We start from the raw sequence: 19,582 nt of genomic DNA on the forward strand, positions 1-19,582 counted from the left end.
TTTACATAAAAAATTCACCTGGCCTGGAAGAAATGAAATCCAAATCTACACTACATCAGGGGGCTCTCAAATCCTCCCAGGCCTCTCAGGGTAGAACAGGTAACAATTTTGTGAATGCCACACTGAGCACACCTATAAAATCTACGGACAATATGAAGCCCTAACAGGACCTGACACAAGGAAATGGGAGAGTTACCTGTTGTAGGTGAGGGTCTGACAGGCTGCATTACGGGATGTACAGAGGTCCAGGTGCAGCAGTGGTACAGTTAAGAATAAGTACCGTCCTAATAGCACTTAGCGCCTCAACTTCACCCAACAATTGAAGTGTTTGGCAATGTAGTGGAAGATGACATATACAATACTACCTAAATAGAGTAGTAGTAAGGTAATAAAAACTACGTATTGATGTCACTCTTATAGTAAATCAGTGTAAGATCAGTCCTTGTGAGATATAAATATAATTATTTTCAATTAATGTGTTGAGCTTTATTATAGCCACAGTAGATGTGTTCTTAGTATCAAATCCCAGGAACTGATGGACCTTTGAATAAACTTTATTATCATGAATGCATCTTTTTGAAAGTTCTTGAACTTGCATTTCATTTCATTGCCCTGGAGGGTCACACACACTGGGATTTGATTTTTCTCTTTTATTGTTTGAGTGTCTCCTGCCTCAACTGATAGCAGCACTGCATTTGGCTTTTTGAGTTATTTTGAAGTGTGTTCTGTAGTCCTGCATTCTAAATAAAACAATTGTGGTACTCAGTATGGAAAGCCTTATCCTGTGGAACACAAAACACCTGCTAACCACATGACAGCAAGCATGCAGGCAGAGCTCTGTGGAAGGTTGCAGTGTGAGTCATTCAGTGCATCTACAGACATAATCTCACCCACAATGGCTTGATTTTACAGTTGCACTGCAAATATACATCTCTACTTACTGGTGAAGCATAATACAAATGATATGTTTTATGAACATGTGTAGCATTGTGCTGAAGTCCAGCTGAAAATGTTTATGGGAGACAATATGGACAGATGCCTGTTAAAGATACATTGCTGCCTTGTGTGCCTTCAGCTTATCCCTTATCAGATTTCTTCTGTGCCTGTTAGTGGCAGGGATAAATAGCCTGTATGACAATGTGTCTTTAAAATTGCCAGCCTCCTTTATAGACAACACATGCAACCACTACACATGCTGCATCACTTTGTATGCTATAACCCTGTAAAATGAAAACCCACCCTAGTATGACATGGCCACCACCCACATAATGGTTTAGGTATAGTATTACTTGCTGTGCTCAATACAGAATGACCAACTTCCTCCCTTGATACAAATTATCCAAGCTGCTGTCCTGGACTGCTGCATTAGCATGCATCTCTGCTCACAAAGCATCAATCAGGTCACAACATGCACTATGGTACAACACAGTAAATGACTACCCACTGCCTGAATACAACTTACACCCATAAAATGTGTCGAGAAACAGCTTGCACTTCCTTGTGACTCACTGAATGATAACCCATTTTCTTGAACTTCACCTCTGCCCTCTGCATATTTTGAGGGAACTGCTTGCACCAGTACACCCACTCACAACACCATCTTTTCTATGAACTACAAACCTAACATGTTTTATCAGTTTTTTCTCTCTCTAGACCAAGCACACAAACTGCACATTACCCCCTAGCCTGTGTGCCATATAGCAGATGTTGCTCTTACTATCACCCTAAGCACTGTGCTAGAATGTCATGACATTTGCAGTGAAGAGAATCCTTAGAGTATCCTAAGTTTCTATATGCTGTGGTACTATTCATTGCTCATAATACTGCATGTAGCACTGTCTGTCATGTGCAGAAGTTTTTTTCTGCACTGTGACTTTACTGATAACATGAATAAGAAGACCACCATATTGGTTTTGGACCACCATGTGGAAATTGTCTTGCAATCTGGCTTATAAAAGAAGTTGCAAATATATTTTGAACTGTGGTTTTGAAGTTCTGTTGCAATGTGTAAACTGATTCACTGGCAAGTGACCTTCAGTCTAGAGAGATTCTTAAGTGACCTTACATATGTTTGACATGTTTAAAAATCATTAATTCTCAAAAATAGTTTTATGGCTACTTTAAGCCAGAAAAGAATGACCATAATTACATATATTGCTGAAGTAAGTACACAACACCATGTGACTACTTTCACAATGAGTTACTTGTCAAAAAGTTTTTACTTAACCATTTTTTTTCTGAATTTGCTAACATACTCATGCAAAGTAAATATTATTGCATTAAGCATATTTCTGAAGTCTAGACAGAAAGTTATCTGCAATTTAGCTGAAAGATTGCTCAGTTATTCAAAAAAAAGTCTGTGGGCGACTTACTTGCTACTGAGATTTTGGGCTCGTATTTCTGCAAAGATTTGGGTTTTTAACATAAGCCCAGTAGAAGGTATTTGAATTGGATGTGTGCAGTTTTCATCCTTGTAGAAAAGAAAGGAAGACCACTAAATTAGTTACTGTACAATGTTATCCTGTATAAAAATAATTAATGTACACAGCAGAACATTTTCCAGGTTTTGGTTATTTTTTTTCACTAAACTGCATTGTAAGGCTTTACATTTAATGCCATGAAATCAAATTTATTATTCAAGCATTACAGCCTAACTTGCAGTATGCATAAAAATGTTATTTTTACCCTCAAATAGGATATAAAACATATTTTACCACCAGTGTAAAAGTGTATATTAACCAGCCTGACAGTGTCTTACCTGATTCTTTCCTTAACGTTAAAACTTCTGTTGCATAAATATAAAATATAGGAGCGGTTTAGAGGGCAACATAGATGGGAAGGGGAGCACAACCCGGTTCACTGTTTGCTGTACATAAAGCAATAGACATCAACTGAAAGATATGCAGAATGCTTTAAAAATCGTACACTTTGTACAATTCACAATTCCTCTGAAAAACAAACCTCTAATTTCCAAAAATCCTTTGATTTGTGCATGTGTCTGTATATGGAGTTAATCTAACTCAAGTTTCTGCGGGGTTTAAAAACGATTCTCTATGTATGGACTATTCAAAAAATAAGACTTTTAAACTAGAGTATCCCATTGGTGTATATTGGGGGGGGGGGTCCTCTTACATGCTGCAGTAACACACTTTGATGTAACACCCGAATAATCAGCACCAGAAACAGCAGTGAGTTATGTTAGTAAACAACAGCATAAAGAGCCTGTCTGTAAGGGACAAGCCAGACTATATTTATATTTTTCCTTTGTCAATATCAATCTGAAACTGGTAAAATGCACTCCAAGTAACTACAGAACAGCTCTTGACATGTTCATTTAGGCTACTAAGCTCCTTTTTCCAGCTGTACGATATCAGAAGAGAACCTGAGTTATTCCCAAATTCCATAAATTATCAGTATTTTTAGTAGGAGCTATACCAGCAAATGTTAGGAGTCATTTACTTTACCTATGAAGCAGTTTGAACATCCTAAGTAATAACATTACCATGTTAATGTATTTAACTACATGTGTTAGTTGGGTAAGTGATTTTGACCAAGGACCCTTTTCGGTCACAATCCAGGCTATGTTGGCATTATAAGTTCATAGGTTCATAGGTAGATACTAGGCTATCTGTCCAAAGGCATATATTAGCCCAGCCATGTTGTGCGGTATTCACCGCCCCTTTGGTTAGGTCCCTAGGCCCTTGATCTAGCAGCTAGTACCCTTGGCCCCTATCTAGTAGAGCTGTTAGTATGCTCCCTGGTGTGAACTTTCTGTTACCCATCCACTCGTCAAGGCTCCTCTTGAAGAGTGATAGTGAGGGGCTCTGTCTTATGTAGATCGGGACCTTGTTCCATAGCAAGGGAAGTCTTTGTGAAGGGAATCTATCCGTCCAGCATGTTCTATTCATTGCTGAGCTGAGGTTTATATCCCTAGAGCATGTGGAGCATGTTCAACAGTTCTGGGTTGGACATGGCTCTGTATGTTAAACAGAGATCACCTCTGAGAAGGCAGTATGCAACAGAGAAAAGCCTTAGTTTTTTCAATCTTGCTGCATAGGGCAACTGTTTGAGGCCAGTAATCCTCTTAGTGAGGTACCTCTGTGGTCTCTCCAGCTGCTGGAGATGCCTAGCCAGGTACATTCCAATTCGTGCATTATACTCAATAATGGGTCTGATGATGGAAGAGTAGAGGGGCACCACTACATTCTTAGATCTTGATGCGAACCCTTTTGTGATCAGATGGGTCACATAGAAGGATTTTCTGATTACTTGAGAAAACCATTTACATTCACAAACACATTTCTTTACAGAAGAATTTCTGCACAATACATATACTTCTTACTACAAATTAAATAAATGAACAACAAAGGTTCTAAAGCTATGCAGTGGTATATATATGTAGAAAAGATAAAGATCAAAATAAAACAGTAAGGAAACTATACAGGTAGTAGAGCATATGATGGCTAATAATAATCACTCTATATGTAATAACATGTCTTAGGAACGAAGCCAACTTTGATATTACATGTGCATATACATGTGCACAATGTGTTGTAATGCTTCATGTTATGGAACTTTGTGCTAGAAGTCATAAAGTATGCAACAAAAACAATGCAAAATAATTTACGCAAAACTAGTTACAAGACTTGCATTTATCCAGTTTTGCTGCCCCTAAATTTTAAACACACTGTGCCTTTGAAATGAAGCCGGAAATGTTAGCAAAAGTTGTATGTCTAGTTGCTGCAAGAGAGACTATTAAAAATACCCATGCACTGCTAAAACGATCATTTTTAAAAGGGGGTAATCCTTCATTGAGTTACTAATAACCAAAAATACCACAGGAAAATCTACACTGTACTCACAGTTTATAAGTCGAATGCTTTTGTCTGCAAGAAATTTCATATTACTAAACAGACAATTTTGTTTTTCTTCCCATCAGGAGAATAACATCCTCAGTTTGGTAAGTTTTGAGGATGGCTCGTTCTTATCTGATAACCATAAACTATAGATGGTTTAAAAGTATTACACAGTGAAAACTCTAGTTCAGCTGGGTTTTTCTTGCAGTTTTTATTGAATGGTTTGTCTGTGTGTCCTTTTTACCTTTTGGTTTGGATGATAGTTGGGATATTTTGCAGGCATGTTATTCTTTATGGGCATGAGCCTGGTTTAAAGACCCTGTGTTTCTTAAGTATAGCCAAACTAACTACTTATGCTGTGTTGACAAGGTCAATAAAAAGGCTGAAACATGCATGTTCACAGCTGGTGGGGTTTGGCTTTATTGGCCTGAATTTAACTATAAAGAGTTAAAAAGTAAAAAGGTCATGGACATTCAAAAGCCATGTAGCTGAAACACTTGATGGCCTTAAGGGGTCATTTGTATATATTCCATGGGCCTTCATTACAGGGGGTTTAAGGTATCACCTAGTGAAAACTCTAGCTTGGCTGTGTTTTTCTTGCAGTTTTTACTGAATGATTTGCTTGTGTGTCCTTTATACCCCCTGGTTTGAATGTCTCTGAAGTATGGCAAGTGGCTGTTGTGCTGAATCCTTCATAAGAATGCGTGCTGACATGGTAATCTTGGATATAACACACCCTTGTGCACCCATAGGCAAGCCAGTACCTTGTGCCTGTTAAGGACTAAAGGAGCTGTTAATTAAGAGCAGCCACAGCACCCAACAGACTGCAAAACCTTTCCATAACAGTTATAAACACCCTCATACACCCATAGGCAAGCCAGTACCTTGTGCTTGTTGAGGACTAAAGGAGCCATTAATTAGGAATGGCCACAGCACCCAACGGACTGCAAAACCTTTCCAAAATAGTTATAAAGTATGCATAATGCCTAATACAGCCAAAACAGATTGTAATCTTATTTCCTAAAGTAATGCTTCTTGTTAGGCAAGATAACTGCAGTGAGCATGATACTATGAAAGCCCAACCTCATCTAGATCCTGATCCACTTAACTGTATATGTTAGCTGGTACATACTCCTAGTAAGTCTCTTTAAATGTGATTGCATTATAATGTGCCCTTGGTATAGTTTCACATACTATACTGTGTAAAAGCAGTAATTTAACTGTTAAATTACCTCTTGAAACTCTAGCCAGTGTCTAAATCAGTAATACATTCCACCCTGTCTTAGCCATTGAGATTTGTTAGAGTCTTGTGCAATTCGAGCGAAAAGTGTTGACTGATGATTAACCCCCTATGCATGTAATCCTAACATTGTTTTCTATCTTGTTCTTCCTCTTCTTTACCTCCCAGCACCCTTGTATACCCATAGACAAGCCAGTACCTTGTGCCTGTTGAGGACTAAAGGAAACATTAATTAGGAACGGCCACATCACCCAACAGACTGCAAAACCTTTCCAAAACAGTTATAAATTATGCATAATTCCTAATTCAGCCAAAAGAGATTGTAATTTTATTATTGCCTAAAGTAATGATTCTTGTTAGGCAAGATAACTGCACTGAGCATGATACTATGAAAGCCCAACCCTGTCTAGATCCAGACCCACTTAACTGCACCCCCCACAACTCTGACTATAGTTCTCCTTCAAATAAAGTTCTAAACCTGTTCAGTTCACCTCATCTCTGGTTCAATTCCCCTCAGTATAGAAATAGTACCATTTAGTAAAGGGTAAAATGGGAATAAAATAAGACTAGCAGGGTAAGGACTGCAGCCTACCTTCTCATGTTTGATAAATACCTTTCTTTCCCAGTTTAGAACAAAACAAACAGGAAAGACCTGTACTTACAGATTGTTTTTCTTAGGGCTTATACTCTGTTTCTGGTGTAGCCCTGCTACGTTTGTCCTTGGTTCACTCGGCCTCACTTTGGTCTCCACCCACCCACCCCAGATATCATTTCCTTTATACCTAATCACCAATTTCCTCCCACACTCTAACTCCACCCACCAGTTTTTTACCCTTCTCAAACCCCTCCATTTCATCCACCTAGCTAACACCCATTACCTTCCTCTGGTCTACGTTCCCTGTACTAGTTTCTTACTTCACCTCCCCATTCCAATCAACTATTAATCACTTATCCCATTTAACTCTTAAACTTCTGCCAGGCTTAGCTTCTCCTCCCTTCAGCTTCCATCCCATCTATACTTTACTCTTCTCATTTCACTATGCATATCTCTGTCTTCTCTACCCTACTACTGCTTCTACTATTCTTCTTACTTACTGTTACATCACTTACCACACCTCTATCTACTTTTCATAAAGATCCCACCTACCCATATACTTACAATTTCTCTTACCCACCACAACCTATAACTATCTCTGCATCTATCTTTCCCATCAACACCCAGCTCCCCAAAATAAAAATATCTCCCACCCACTCACTATCCTCATAAAACAAAACAAAATATACTAGATACTACCCATTAACAGTAAATACAAAATACTACACAACTTGAATACTCATATTTGGTGACATACATCCCAATCCAGGACCCATCCCAAACACTAGCCCCCTCTCAAATTCTCCTCCAAACACAGGCCGCTCTTCCTCAACAAACAAACAACTCTCTTTTTATTCTATCAATACCAGAAGCATCCTTAACAAAGTTAGCCAATTTCATGCATGGATATCTAATCACACCCCCAATGTCATTTCTGTTACAGAAACCTGGCTTAAACCTCATAATCTTGACAAAGATATCCTCCCCCCAGGTTATAACATAATTCGCCTCGACCGTAAAAATAAAAAGGGTGGTGGAGTCGCTATTGCCTACTCAAACTACCTCTTTATCTCCCATCCTATGCAATCAATCCCAGTCTTTTCTCCAACTGAAATACTGGAGGTCAACCTTAAACTCAGTAACTATACTACCATTACCATAGTAGCCATTTACATTCCAGCAGGTGATAATATTCTCCTACTGGAAAGCATTCTCGCCTATTTCTCTCAGAACATCACTAACAAAACCATCAACCATCCTCCTTGGGGACATAAATGTTAATTGGTTTACCCTCAATAACCCCTACTCCCCACATCATGTAAATCTATATGGATTTACTCAGCTAAACTCTAATCCAACCCATTCAAATAACTCTCACTCCCCCAGTACCCTCATAGATTGGATACTTGTTTCTACTTCCTCTAAATATCACAATCCTGAAACACTCCCTGATTCTCTGAGTGATCACTCTACCATAAAAGTGCTCAGGTATACTAACCATCTCTCTTAACATCACAGATACATCACCTGCCACAAACTCTCCAACTTCAACCCTGATACATTTAAAACCCTCATCTCTAGAATTAATTGGATCTTCCTCACCTAGCTCCCACTAGATGAAGCTGTTCTATCCTTCAACTCAACTTTCCTCAAAATCTTAAACTCACTACCCCCACTCCACAAAATATGAATAAAAGCTAATATATCCTCCTGACTATCTAAAACCACATGCACCATCATGAAAGCCAGTGAGAGAGACTGGAAAACTTGGTTAAAATAAAAAAACCCTGCTGACTTACAAAGATATAAAGCACAAAGAAATCAGGTAAAAAAAACTAATCAATAAAGACCAAAAAATAATTTTACAACAACCCCCATCAACACTAAAATCTGACCCCAAAAAAGTTCTGGAATGCAATAAACCAAATACTACATCCTGGTAACCCTACCACACCCAACCCTTGTCCTGACAAATCACCAGAGGTAACTGCCAATTCCTTCAACACCTACTTTGTTGAATCCATATCTAAACTTTTATCCCTAACCTTACTAACACCAATATCCCAAACTGCCCTGTGCCTCCCTCTTCTTCTAACCCTCCTAACACTTTCTCCCTCAAACCTGTTCCCACTACCTATATCAAAACCCTACTCTCTAGGCTAAAACCATGCTCTGTATCAGCTGACAATATCCCATCATACCTTCTCCAGATTGCTGCCCACTCTCTTGCTCTGCCCATTTCCATCATTATCAATCACTCTATCTGTATCTGTGAATCTATAGTCCCGCCTATCTGGAAGCAATTGTACACCATACCCATTCATAAAGGAGATAATTCCTCAGAAATGTCTAACTTCAGACCTATTGCTATCCTCTCTCCTCTCAAAAGTCTTAGAGAAATGGATACATACGCAAGTTATGAAACATTTATTACAGGAAAACCTAGTCCCACCTACACAGCATGGCTTACAACCTAAACATAGTACTAACACTGCTCTTCTGTCCTTCCATAGTACTACCACTGCTCTTCTGTCCTCCCTCAACGCCTATTTCTCTGGCCAGAGATGATCACAAACTTATTTCCTGTCTATTCCTTGATCTCTCAAAGGCTTTTGACACTGTTTCTCACTCTCTTCTACTGAACAAACTGTCTAACCTCAATTTCTCCCCTGACACTGTTGCATGGTACTCTAGCCATCTCACAGACAGACTGCAATCAGTGAGATGGCACACTGCTCTATCTACCCCTCTCCCAATAAAAATGGGAGTCTCTCAAGGATCCATTCTTGGACCACTAATTTTCAGCATCTTCACTAACTTACTTCATTCCTTCTATAGTCCAATACGCTGACTGATGACTCTATATTCATAACAATAGCCAGTTCTTCCCCTGAACTCTTATCTGTTACCCAGTCTTCCTTTAACTCAGTGGAAACATGGCTCTTCAATAATCAACTCATTCTCAACCCCAAAAAAACTAAATTGCTAGTCTTTCTCCCTAAAACATTTAACCACATCAAATCCTCCTTTTCCATAATATCACTCAACAATACCCCTGTAGAATTTGAATCCAGCACAGAACTGCTAGGTGTTACCAGCGATGATCAGCTAAAGTGTGACCTTCATTTAAATAATTGTATCAGGAAAACGCATGTCAAACTCAGACTTTTATACAGAAACAAAAAATTTCTCACCCATGATGCTAGAATTTCTCTTACTCATGCTTATCTTCTCCCCTGCTTAACATATTGCTCACAAATTCTCACTAATATAAACTCCACTCTACTTACCAAGCATGAGATAACATACTATAAAATACTAGATTTGCTGCTCAACAAACCTATAAGTCTCATCACTGTCTCTCTCTGAAACACTTAAACTGGCTTCAAACCATACACTCAATCCGATATCAGCCAGCCTTTTGTCCAGCCTGACATTCTCTCATCTCCCACTACTCCCCTACTAGGAACCTCCGCAGCTCATCTCAAGATCTATTAAATATTTATAAACCTAAGTCTCAATCAGGGTGCAACATATATAGCTACTACCCCTCCATAGCATGGAATAAACTGCCTCTCGAAATCACAACTCTCACCCATGCTAAACAATTTAAACCAACCACAAAAGAATACCTTAAAGGGCAATGGATCTGTCACTTTGCTCATACTCCCTGCATATATTCACCTAACTTACATCTCTTCTCCTTACTCTCCACTGTCTCCTCTTATAACCAGCCTATACTACCTTTACCTACACTAACCTTCCCCCCAGTCATCTTCCCTTTTCTTCCCTTTTCCCTATAATTACCTCAAGTCTTTGAGTATGGTATTGTATATACAGTACAATAAGCTTGCCCTGCTCAGGGCTTTACTGTTTTGCCTGAAAAGCTGCTTCATTTTGTGGATTGTATATATAGAATATAACATTTGTATTTCAGTACTTTTGCTGCTCTTTACACTAATTATTTTAAACCTACTTTATGTGAATTTAAATTAACATGAGTTGTTATATGGTCTGTACTATCATAGCCTAAATTGTGCACTTAGCTTAATTTTTGTACTCTATAAGTTTCTTGGAGCTTTTCTCCCTGGGCCTTAGTCAGACATTCCTAGTCAACAAATGTAAAATAAAATAAAAATAAAATAAATAAATATATAATAAAAAGGGCACTGCCACAGACACCTACAAGCCTAGCTAGTCTTATTTGCTATGCCAAGCTATGTATCATAATTGCCTTCCAGAACTATGATATCAAAAAAGCTCATACAGCTAAATCCTCATCAGTTAGGTTTTGTCAAGGAGAGGTCATATCTACTTAATTTAGTTAAGTTAGTTGAGCAGATAATGGAGGCAGTGAATAGTGGTCACTCAGTCCACTCAGTTTGTCTGGATCTGGCCAAAGCATTTAATATCATCCCCCATGCTGACATTGTAACTAAACGTAAATGTAGACCCTTACATGATAAGGTGGGTAGCAAACTGGCTAAAAGATAGAACCCATTTAGTCTAAGTGGCAAGTGTCATCTCAGAAAGCAAAAATGTAACTAGTGATGTGTCTCAGGGCTTGGTACTAAGGTTGTCATTTTTTATTATATCCTTCCTCTATTGTCAAACTCTAAATCCAGGCATATTGCTTAGTGTGCTGATGACTAAGCCAAATGTCATAGTCCAATTACCCCTACTTCTGAACATGGAATCTTACAGTAAAAACAATCTTTACAGACAAGTAGTATACTGAAGAAGGGCTAACATTAATTGCAAGAAAGTGCATTATTGTCACATTTTATAAATAATTGTCATCTGCACCCTGCTTGATAGCTCTCTCTTATTCAGCCATCATTTAGCATCATTAGTCAGGAAACACTTCTGTCTAGCAGAACAGGTATCTAAAGGGATCTCATCCAGTTCAAAAGAAGTTACTACCCAGCTTTGCTCAGCACATTTTAAGACCATTATATATCATAATGTCTCCTTCAGCATGTACCTATCTAAACAGATCACACAGCTAGAATGACCCTGATGTTCCTAAGTAAAACAATCTGTGGATTACACAACCTTACATACATACATACAAATATTTCAAGCATGGACATTAATGCCCTTCTACCTTGCCAATATACCAAAACACTTGTTACCATAATAAGTGTCCAGGCTGTTCTAATCTAGTACTTGCTTTAATGTAATTTGGTAGTCTGTTCCATGCATCAGCTACTCTGTCAGAGAACCAATTAGTGCACTTCTCATTCGTATAGAATCTTTTTTTAATTTATCCAAATCTTTTGGGTTTCTAATATCGTGATACGAATGGACCCAATTCCTAAGTCAAAGTATGATTAAAGTTCATAAAATTAGTATTGCTTCACTCTTTGATGTCAGCTAAAAGTGCTCTTCATAGCACCTGCAATATGCCCAGTAATTATTCCTTCTGCAATTTGTACAGGGTTGCATGTATTGGTAGCATATCTAAATATGATTGTAGACTCTTTTTTATTAGACCCGCTGCTCCTACTAATATTGGAACTATCTGGGTATCTTTCTTCTATATGGCTCTAGTTTCTGCCTGCAAGTCCTGATATTTTATGACTTTGTGTCTCTCTGTAAACTGGACACTATAGTCACTGGGTGTAGTGATTTCAATGATCAATGCTACTTTTGTTTTCTTTTCTTGGACCACTATATCTGGTTTTCTAGCAGCTATCCTTTGAACTGTTGGCAATGGATGATCCCATGTGATGTAGACTTCATAATTTTCTATGGTGCTTTGTGGCTCATGTTTCCAGTGTTTTTCAGCCACTTCAGTGCCATAATGTTTGCCCAATCCCCAGTGCAACAGTCTCACCACATTGTTATGCCTTTCAGTATACAGTTCTTCTGCCATTAGTAGGTTGCAACCAGCAACAAGGTGTGCAACTGTTTCTAATTCTGTTTTACAAAATGTACATTTGTCTGTTTCTCCCACATGTTCAATGGACTTTGTAAACCAATGTGTACGTAGCCCACTATCTTGTGCCACCAATATTAACCTTTCATCTCTTGGTTTGAATTCACCTCTCCTTAACCATTCCCACATTTGTTCCTGATCAATGAGGTTCTTCCTGAAGTTTTCTATACTTACAACTATACTTATGCATTTTCTGCATTTCTTGCCTTCTCATTTGGTCCTTCACTTTATATTCTTTCTTTTGTTTTTTGGCATATTCAGTTGCTGCCTGGTTTTTATCCACTTGTGGTTTGATTTCCATTCCTGCTTGACGCCAATATGCTTCAGCTAGCCTAAGCAGGGAAGTCATCTTAGATTTATTCTCCTCATGTTTCAAAACTTTCACTACATGTGGGTCCTGTGAGGTCAGCAGATATTTGTGGAGTCCCATGATTGCAGACCTATACATGTAATCAATTTCAAGGAGACCCATCCCTCCCTCAGAACGAGGAATATATAATCTTGGTATGCACTGATTTTTATAAATCATTTGGTGAGCATGAAGCATCCTTGTTTTCCTATCTAATCTATCCAACACCTTTTGGGGCCAATCACTCCAAAACTGTAAGTTAGCACTGGAAGAGCAAATTGGTTTATAGCTTGGATTTTGTTCCTAGATGTCAACACTGTTTTTAGGATTATTTTAAGTCTTCTAAAGTACTCCTTACTAAGTTTTATTTGCATTTGTTCATGTTTTATTGTTGATCCTTCATCAATTCCCAAATATTTATAAACTTCCTCTTGCTCAAGTTCATTTATATCACATTCTTGTCCCAAACTGATGTTTTTTTGGTGCTGCAGTTTTTCTACTTGAAAGGTTGCTTTTGCACATTTATCAAGACCAAATGACATTCTTATATCATCTGAAAAAGTTTTGACAACTTGCAGTTGTACTTTCAGTTCCTCATCTGATGAACTATACAGTTTCAAATCATCGACAAAAAGAAGATGAGAAGTCTTTATATTTTGTTGTTTATTAGGAGCCAGATTACAGCCATGACCAAAGCTGTTAAGTAGACAGCTTAATGGGTTAAGGGCAAAGCAGAATAGCAGCGGTGATAGTCACTCTAGAATAACCCCTTTGGATTTTTATCCCTGGAATAATAAGTTGTCCTTCATCACGTCTTAATTGCAAAGTGGTCTGCCACTGTTTCATGGTCACTGTAATGTAATCGATCAGTGTAGGGTGTATCTTATACATTTTTAAGCACTCCTTTATCCCTGATTGTGGGATACTATCAATTACTTTTTTGTAGTCAATCAAGGCCATACTTAAATTCTTCCCCTTTTTACAGTTCTCCACTATGACTTTATTTAACAACAAATGATCCTTTATGCCGTATGATTTTTTTTATTGCCCTTTTGTTCTACTGCCATAATTGAATTTTCTTCTGAATGACTATAAGCTCTGTCAGCATCAATTCCAGTATATAGTTTATTTATCGTCGGAAGGCAAGTTATTGGTCTAGAATTTTTAAGGTAGCTTGCAGGTTCACTCTTAAGTAGGAGCATTGTTTTTCATGTTGTTAGCCAGGTTGGTATCTGTTTGGGGTGCATATATAAATAATTCTTACTCATGGCTAAATCTTTGTGCAAAGATGGTAATACTTTTAACCAGAAGTTAGGTACTGCATCTGGGCCTGGGGTTTTCCAATTAGAGGCTTTTCTTAACTTTGTTTCAATCTTTCTGGCTGTTATTTCATCCCATTTCATATCCTGCACCTTTAAACTTTTATTCTTTCTTTTACTTCTTCTAGCCATTTCGTATCTTTGTTATGTTCTACAGGATCTTCATAGATAATTCTCCAGAATGTATCTATTTCTTTTTTTGTTAGTGGTCTTTCAATTCCTACTACCTTATTTCCTAGTTCTCTATAAAACATTTTTGGGTCATCAATAAATTGCTTTCTTTGTACTTTTCCTTTATATTTGTCTACATGTCTTCTAAGTTTTTCCACCTGTGCTGAGATTTTTAGTTTATTATTTGCGATAGTGTATGATAGATCCTGACTTGTTCTAATACTGTGCACTGATTAGTATTTTTGTTGATCTGTTCTCTCTTCTATACTCTGCTAATACTGACACTTCTTGTCTTAGTTGCTTTATAGTTTTCTCTATTTGATACTTCCATGATGGTATTATATTTTTCCCTTATCGCTCCCTCACTTTCCTGTGTTCTTGTGGTAGAACTTTATCAGTTATTAATTTAGCTGCACAGTCATCACAGTCATATATCCTGTTTACTTCCATTATATCACATGAATCTCTATGGGCAGTCCTAATTACTGTGTTCATTTGTTTTATCAAACTTCAGACTTTTTGAGTTTTATTGACCTTGTGCAGACTATTTCTTTCATTGATCTTAATATGTCTATCTATCTCTAAGTCAAGGATCTCATCTCTTAGCTCAGTTTCTTCTAGATTGAGGGCACATGTTTTGTTTTCCATTTCCTGTGGATAACCTGTAGAATGTTCTACTACATTTTCCTGTGGCACATTCTCTTCAAGTTCATCCTGTGCCATCCGTTGCTCTGTCATATGAGAACTCACTAGCCTATCACTCCTCAATGTTAACTGTGTCAAGAGTTTCCACAGTTTCCTGTCCTTTCCCTTGCTGTCCAGCTTCAAGTAGATGTTTATACAAGTTTTCTGTCGAAGGGTCCAAAATATCTTCATATGGCACCTGAACAATTGCTTCCCATTCTACTGGTTTCTCCTTAATTTTAAGTTCCATTGCTCTGTCCTGTTGTGGTGCTTTCTGAATTAGATTGTTTACACTGAATCCTTCACTTTGGAGGTACTTCACGACCTCAGTTTCTGTTTCAACTTCTCTATCACTGATCTCCTTTTCTACTTTTCCTCTTTGTCTTCTTATTTTTTGTAATGTAAAGTTTTCCATGTCTGGAATCCTTTCCCTGTATCTTTCTTAAAATATCTTTGGTGCTGCTCTTTTTTGTATTGATTAGTTTCGCTTTCTCCTTTGGATAGATATTGAACCATATTAAATCTCTTTTTCTTTCCCATGTCCATATTTCTTCTTCAGATGTCTCCTGATCTTCCTGTTTCTCCTTACTTTGGGGACTAGTTCAGTCATGCTTTGATGTAACCTGTGTTAGAACTTCTACATCAAATCCTTCACTTTGCAGGCATTTCCTAACTTTAACTTCTATTTTTTTAACTTCTACTTTACTAATCATCTTTTCTACATTCCCTCTTTTTGATATTATTTTTTAATGTGACATTGTCCATAGCTGGATGCCTTTGCTTGTATTTCTCTTCGAATATCTTTGGTGCTGCCTTCTTTAAATTGATTAATTTGGCTTTCACCTTTGCATAAATATTGCAACATATCAAATCTCTCTTTCTTTTCCATGTCCATAGTTCTTTTTTTATGCTTTTCAAAAATATCTAGGTTTTGTTGTTTAGATTTTTAAACTTATTCAGATGCTTCTACTTCCAAACAGATCAAAGTTTCTTGATCTATATACTGCCTTTTAAAAATCTGTTGCATTAATGACCCCAATATTTTATTTGAAACTTCTGACAGTTTTTCTTATGGAAGTATTTTTATTTCCTTTAACAGTCAGGAACCAAACAGGAATATTAGTTGAATGTCTTGGGTTTTAATAAATCCACCACGGAAAAAACAGAAATGAGAGCATAAAAACAACAAACACGCCAAAACAGTATTAACGCTTTTCCACAACTGCGTTTTCGTTTCACCATAACACTTCATCAGATAAAAAGCATCCAATTGACAAGAATATTTATATCCTAATTAATTAGAATCAATCATTCAAATTAGGTTCAATTTATTACTGTTTAAACCATTTTAAAGTGAAACTAGTGCAGAAAAATTGCAATACATCTTTTTAATTATATACATGTCTCCCTATAAAATTTTAAAATATCCATAAAACAAATAAATAACAAATGTGTAAACTTAATTATATCCTAAATATAAATTTAAAAATGATTTATTAAGACATCCTTGTTAATTCTAGTGACCCACATTAAAACCAAAAATACAGAAGTATAAAATGTTAATAAATGTGAAGACATTGCCATCCAGTGGTCATTTATAAAATTCCACCAAATTCTGTTGATGTTATAACAAAAATAAGCTGGAAACATCTCCAAAACCTTTTACAAAAATGTTTGTTTGTATAAAAAAAAAGGAATTTTTTTGTATTCATTTATAAATAATATTTCAAACCATTAATGGAAGGGATAAAACTTGTGTGGTAGAAAGGAATATAATAGATTTGAACATTAATAACTAATTCAATCTCGTTATAATTTAGCTGCCCGCAGCTTTAGAAGGGGCAAAATGCTGGTGTATTCATTGAGACCTGGTGCATTATATGCTTCTAAAGTCACTTGCCACCAAAGCTCCCTGTACTCTAATCTTTCTTCCCAAGGCCCTCCTCTAATGTCTCTTTCAGTATGTTCAATTACTGAAAATGTAAAGCTAGCATCTTTACATAGTAGGCTATGTTTGTACAGGGCATTACTTTCTTTACAATTTTTTATATCGTTCAGGTGTTCAAATATCCTTCTTTTCAATTTTCTTTCTGTTTTACCCACATAGAAGGATTGGCACTGTTTGCAAGAAGCAAAATACACCAGTCCCATAGAGTCACAATTATAGTAATATTTCTCATTGATTATTTTCCTATTTCTACTATGAATATTTATAATGTTACTATTAGAAATAGCAGTGCATTGAGAGCATCTACCACATTTGTATGTGCCTTTTCTTCTTTTGTCAAGGTAATTAATGTTGGTTTTATTTTCTAGAATATTTCTAATATTTTTAGAATTTTTATAGACAGTTTTGATTGAACATAGATTGTCTTTGTCAAAATCCATTAGTTCATGAAATCTATACCATTCCTTATTAAAAATATCTCTTATTCTATTGTTCATACTATTATATTCGAGTGTAAGGGCCAACTCAAAATTCTCCTTACTATCATTATTCACCACCTCATTATCAATCTTATTTTTAATATTGCCCCCTCTAATAATAGGTAGAAATCTATTATTCCTACCCTTGATTACCTCATTTTTGATGCTTATTATAAATTCTTCAGGGTATCCCCTGTTCCTGAACATTTTTTCCAACAGTTCACATTCCAAGCGGAAAGCTTCATCATCACTGGTCATCCTACACCCCCTTACAAACTGTCCTTTTACAATATTTCTTTTGACATGGTGGGGGTGTGAACTATCGAAGTGTAGGAAAGAATTGCAATGGGTAGGTTTCCTATAAATTTTGGACTCCAATCTATCACTTTTTCTATAGATTTCCACATCCAGATATTGTAGGACATCTGTGGAAACTTGGTATGTGAATTTTAAAAAATTACTAGTATTTTGTATATATTCAAGGAAAGATTTTAATGTATTGTCATCTCCAGTCCAAAGGATCACTATATCGTCTAGGTACCTGCGGTACATGATCCAAGATGAGTTATATATACTGTGCAGGATATTTTTCTCCTCCCAATTGGCCAAAACTAAATTAGCTTAAGTGGGGGCACAAGCTGCCCCCATAGCTACTCCCTGAATTTGTTTATAAAACTCTCCATTGAAATATAAAAAAATTGTTCTGTAGAACTAAATCCATTAACCAAGTGCTGAGTAGTTTGTCATTGTTGGATAAATCTTTCTCCTCATATACAATTTCCTCAAACATTTTGCTTCCTTCAGAATAAGGTATTGAGGAAAATAAATTGACTACATCTATGGTAACGAAGGTTAAATTGTCTACTCTATTAAGATTAGCCAAAGAATTCAATAGTTCCCAAGAATCTTTAAGTATGTGTTCTTTTTTGATCCATAGTTCTTTGGTCTTGTTGTCTACTAGCTTAGCTAAGGCATGGGTTTTAGAACCATCAGCACTAACTATCGGCCTCATGGGAGGATCTACAGTGCTTTTGTGTATCTTGGGTATACCGAAAATAATAGGTACCTTGGGTCTGTCTGTTTTTAAATATTTAAAGGTATCTTGGTTAATTAAGCCATTGAATAACATTTCATTGATAGAAATGTCTATTTTATTGTAGGCTATATTGATCTCATTTCTGGATGTGACCTGATATTTATTTTCATCCCATAAAATCTTATTCATCCTGCTCTCATATTCTATGTTATCCATAATCACTATACCCCCACCCTTGTCTGGTTTCATTATTCTTAAATTATGTTCTAATTTCAATTCTTCCAAAGTTTGCCTTTCTGTATTATTTAGATTGTATAGTGGTTTTCTTCCAACTATTTCATCATTTCTGATTTCTTTCTCTAATATTTTTTCTAAATTCTTCAAAAAATGGTTTAAAGGGGGGTTGTAGGTAGAACTACGCTTCAAGTTCATATTGTTAATATTGTATGACAAGGAACTGTTGGATAAAAGCATTTTGAGATTAAGCTTCCTAAGAAATAATTTTATTTCCAGTAGAGCCTTAGTGAGATCACCCTTTGTGATCTAAAATTGTTACCTAAATTGTAAAGAAAGTAATGCCCTGTACAAACATAGCCTACTATGTAAAGATGCTAGCTTTACATTTTCAGTAATTGAACATACTGAAAGAGACATTAGAGGAGGGCCATGGGAAGAAAGATTAGAGTACAGGGAGCTTTGGTGGCAAGTGACTTTAGAAGCATATAATGCACCAGGTCTCAATGAATACACCAGCATTTTGCCCCTTCTAAAGCTGCGGGCAGCTAAATTATAACGAGATTGAATTAGTTATTAATGTTCAAATCTATTATATTCCTTTCTACCACACAAGTTTTATCCCTTCCATTAATGGTTTGGAATATTATTTATAAATGAATACAAAAAATTCCTTTTTTTTTATACAAACAAACATTTTTGTAAAAGGTTTTGGAGATGTTTCCAGCTT

General features: G+C 36.6%; 1 protein-coding gene across 1 annotated transcript in view; it reads right to left on the bottom strand.

Annotated features, from left to right (window-relative positions):
- The window catches only part of LOC122802349 (zona pellucida-like domain-containing protein 1), a 658,361-nt gene that overhangs the window by 287,833 nt on the left and 350,946 nt on the right, over positions 1-19,582 (bottom strand). The window contains exon 4 of the mRNA XM_044071986.1: positions 2,373-2,470. Coding sequence (XP_043927921.1) covers positions 2,373-2,470 — 98 coding nt within the window. The remainder of the gene's footprint in view (positions 1-2,372; positions 2,471-19,582) is intronic.

Source organism: Protopterus annectens, chromosome 5.part0 (genome assembly GCF_019279795.1).
Source record: "Protopterus annectens isolate FY-2018-M chromosome 5.part0, PAN1.0, whole genome shotgun sequence".
NCBI lineage: Eukaryota > Metazoa > Chordata > Ceratodontiformes > Protopteridae > Protopterus > Protopterus annectens.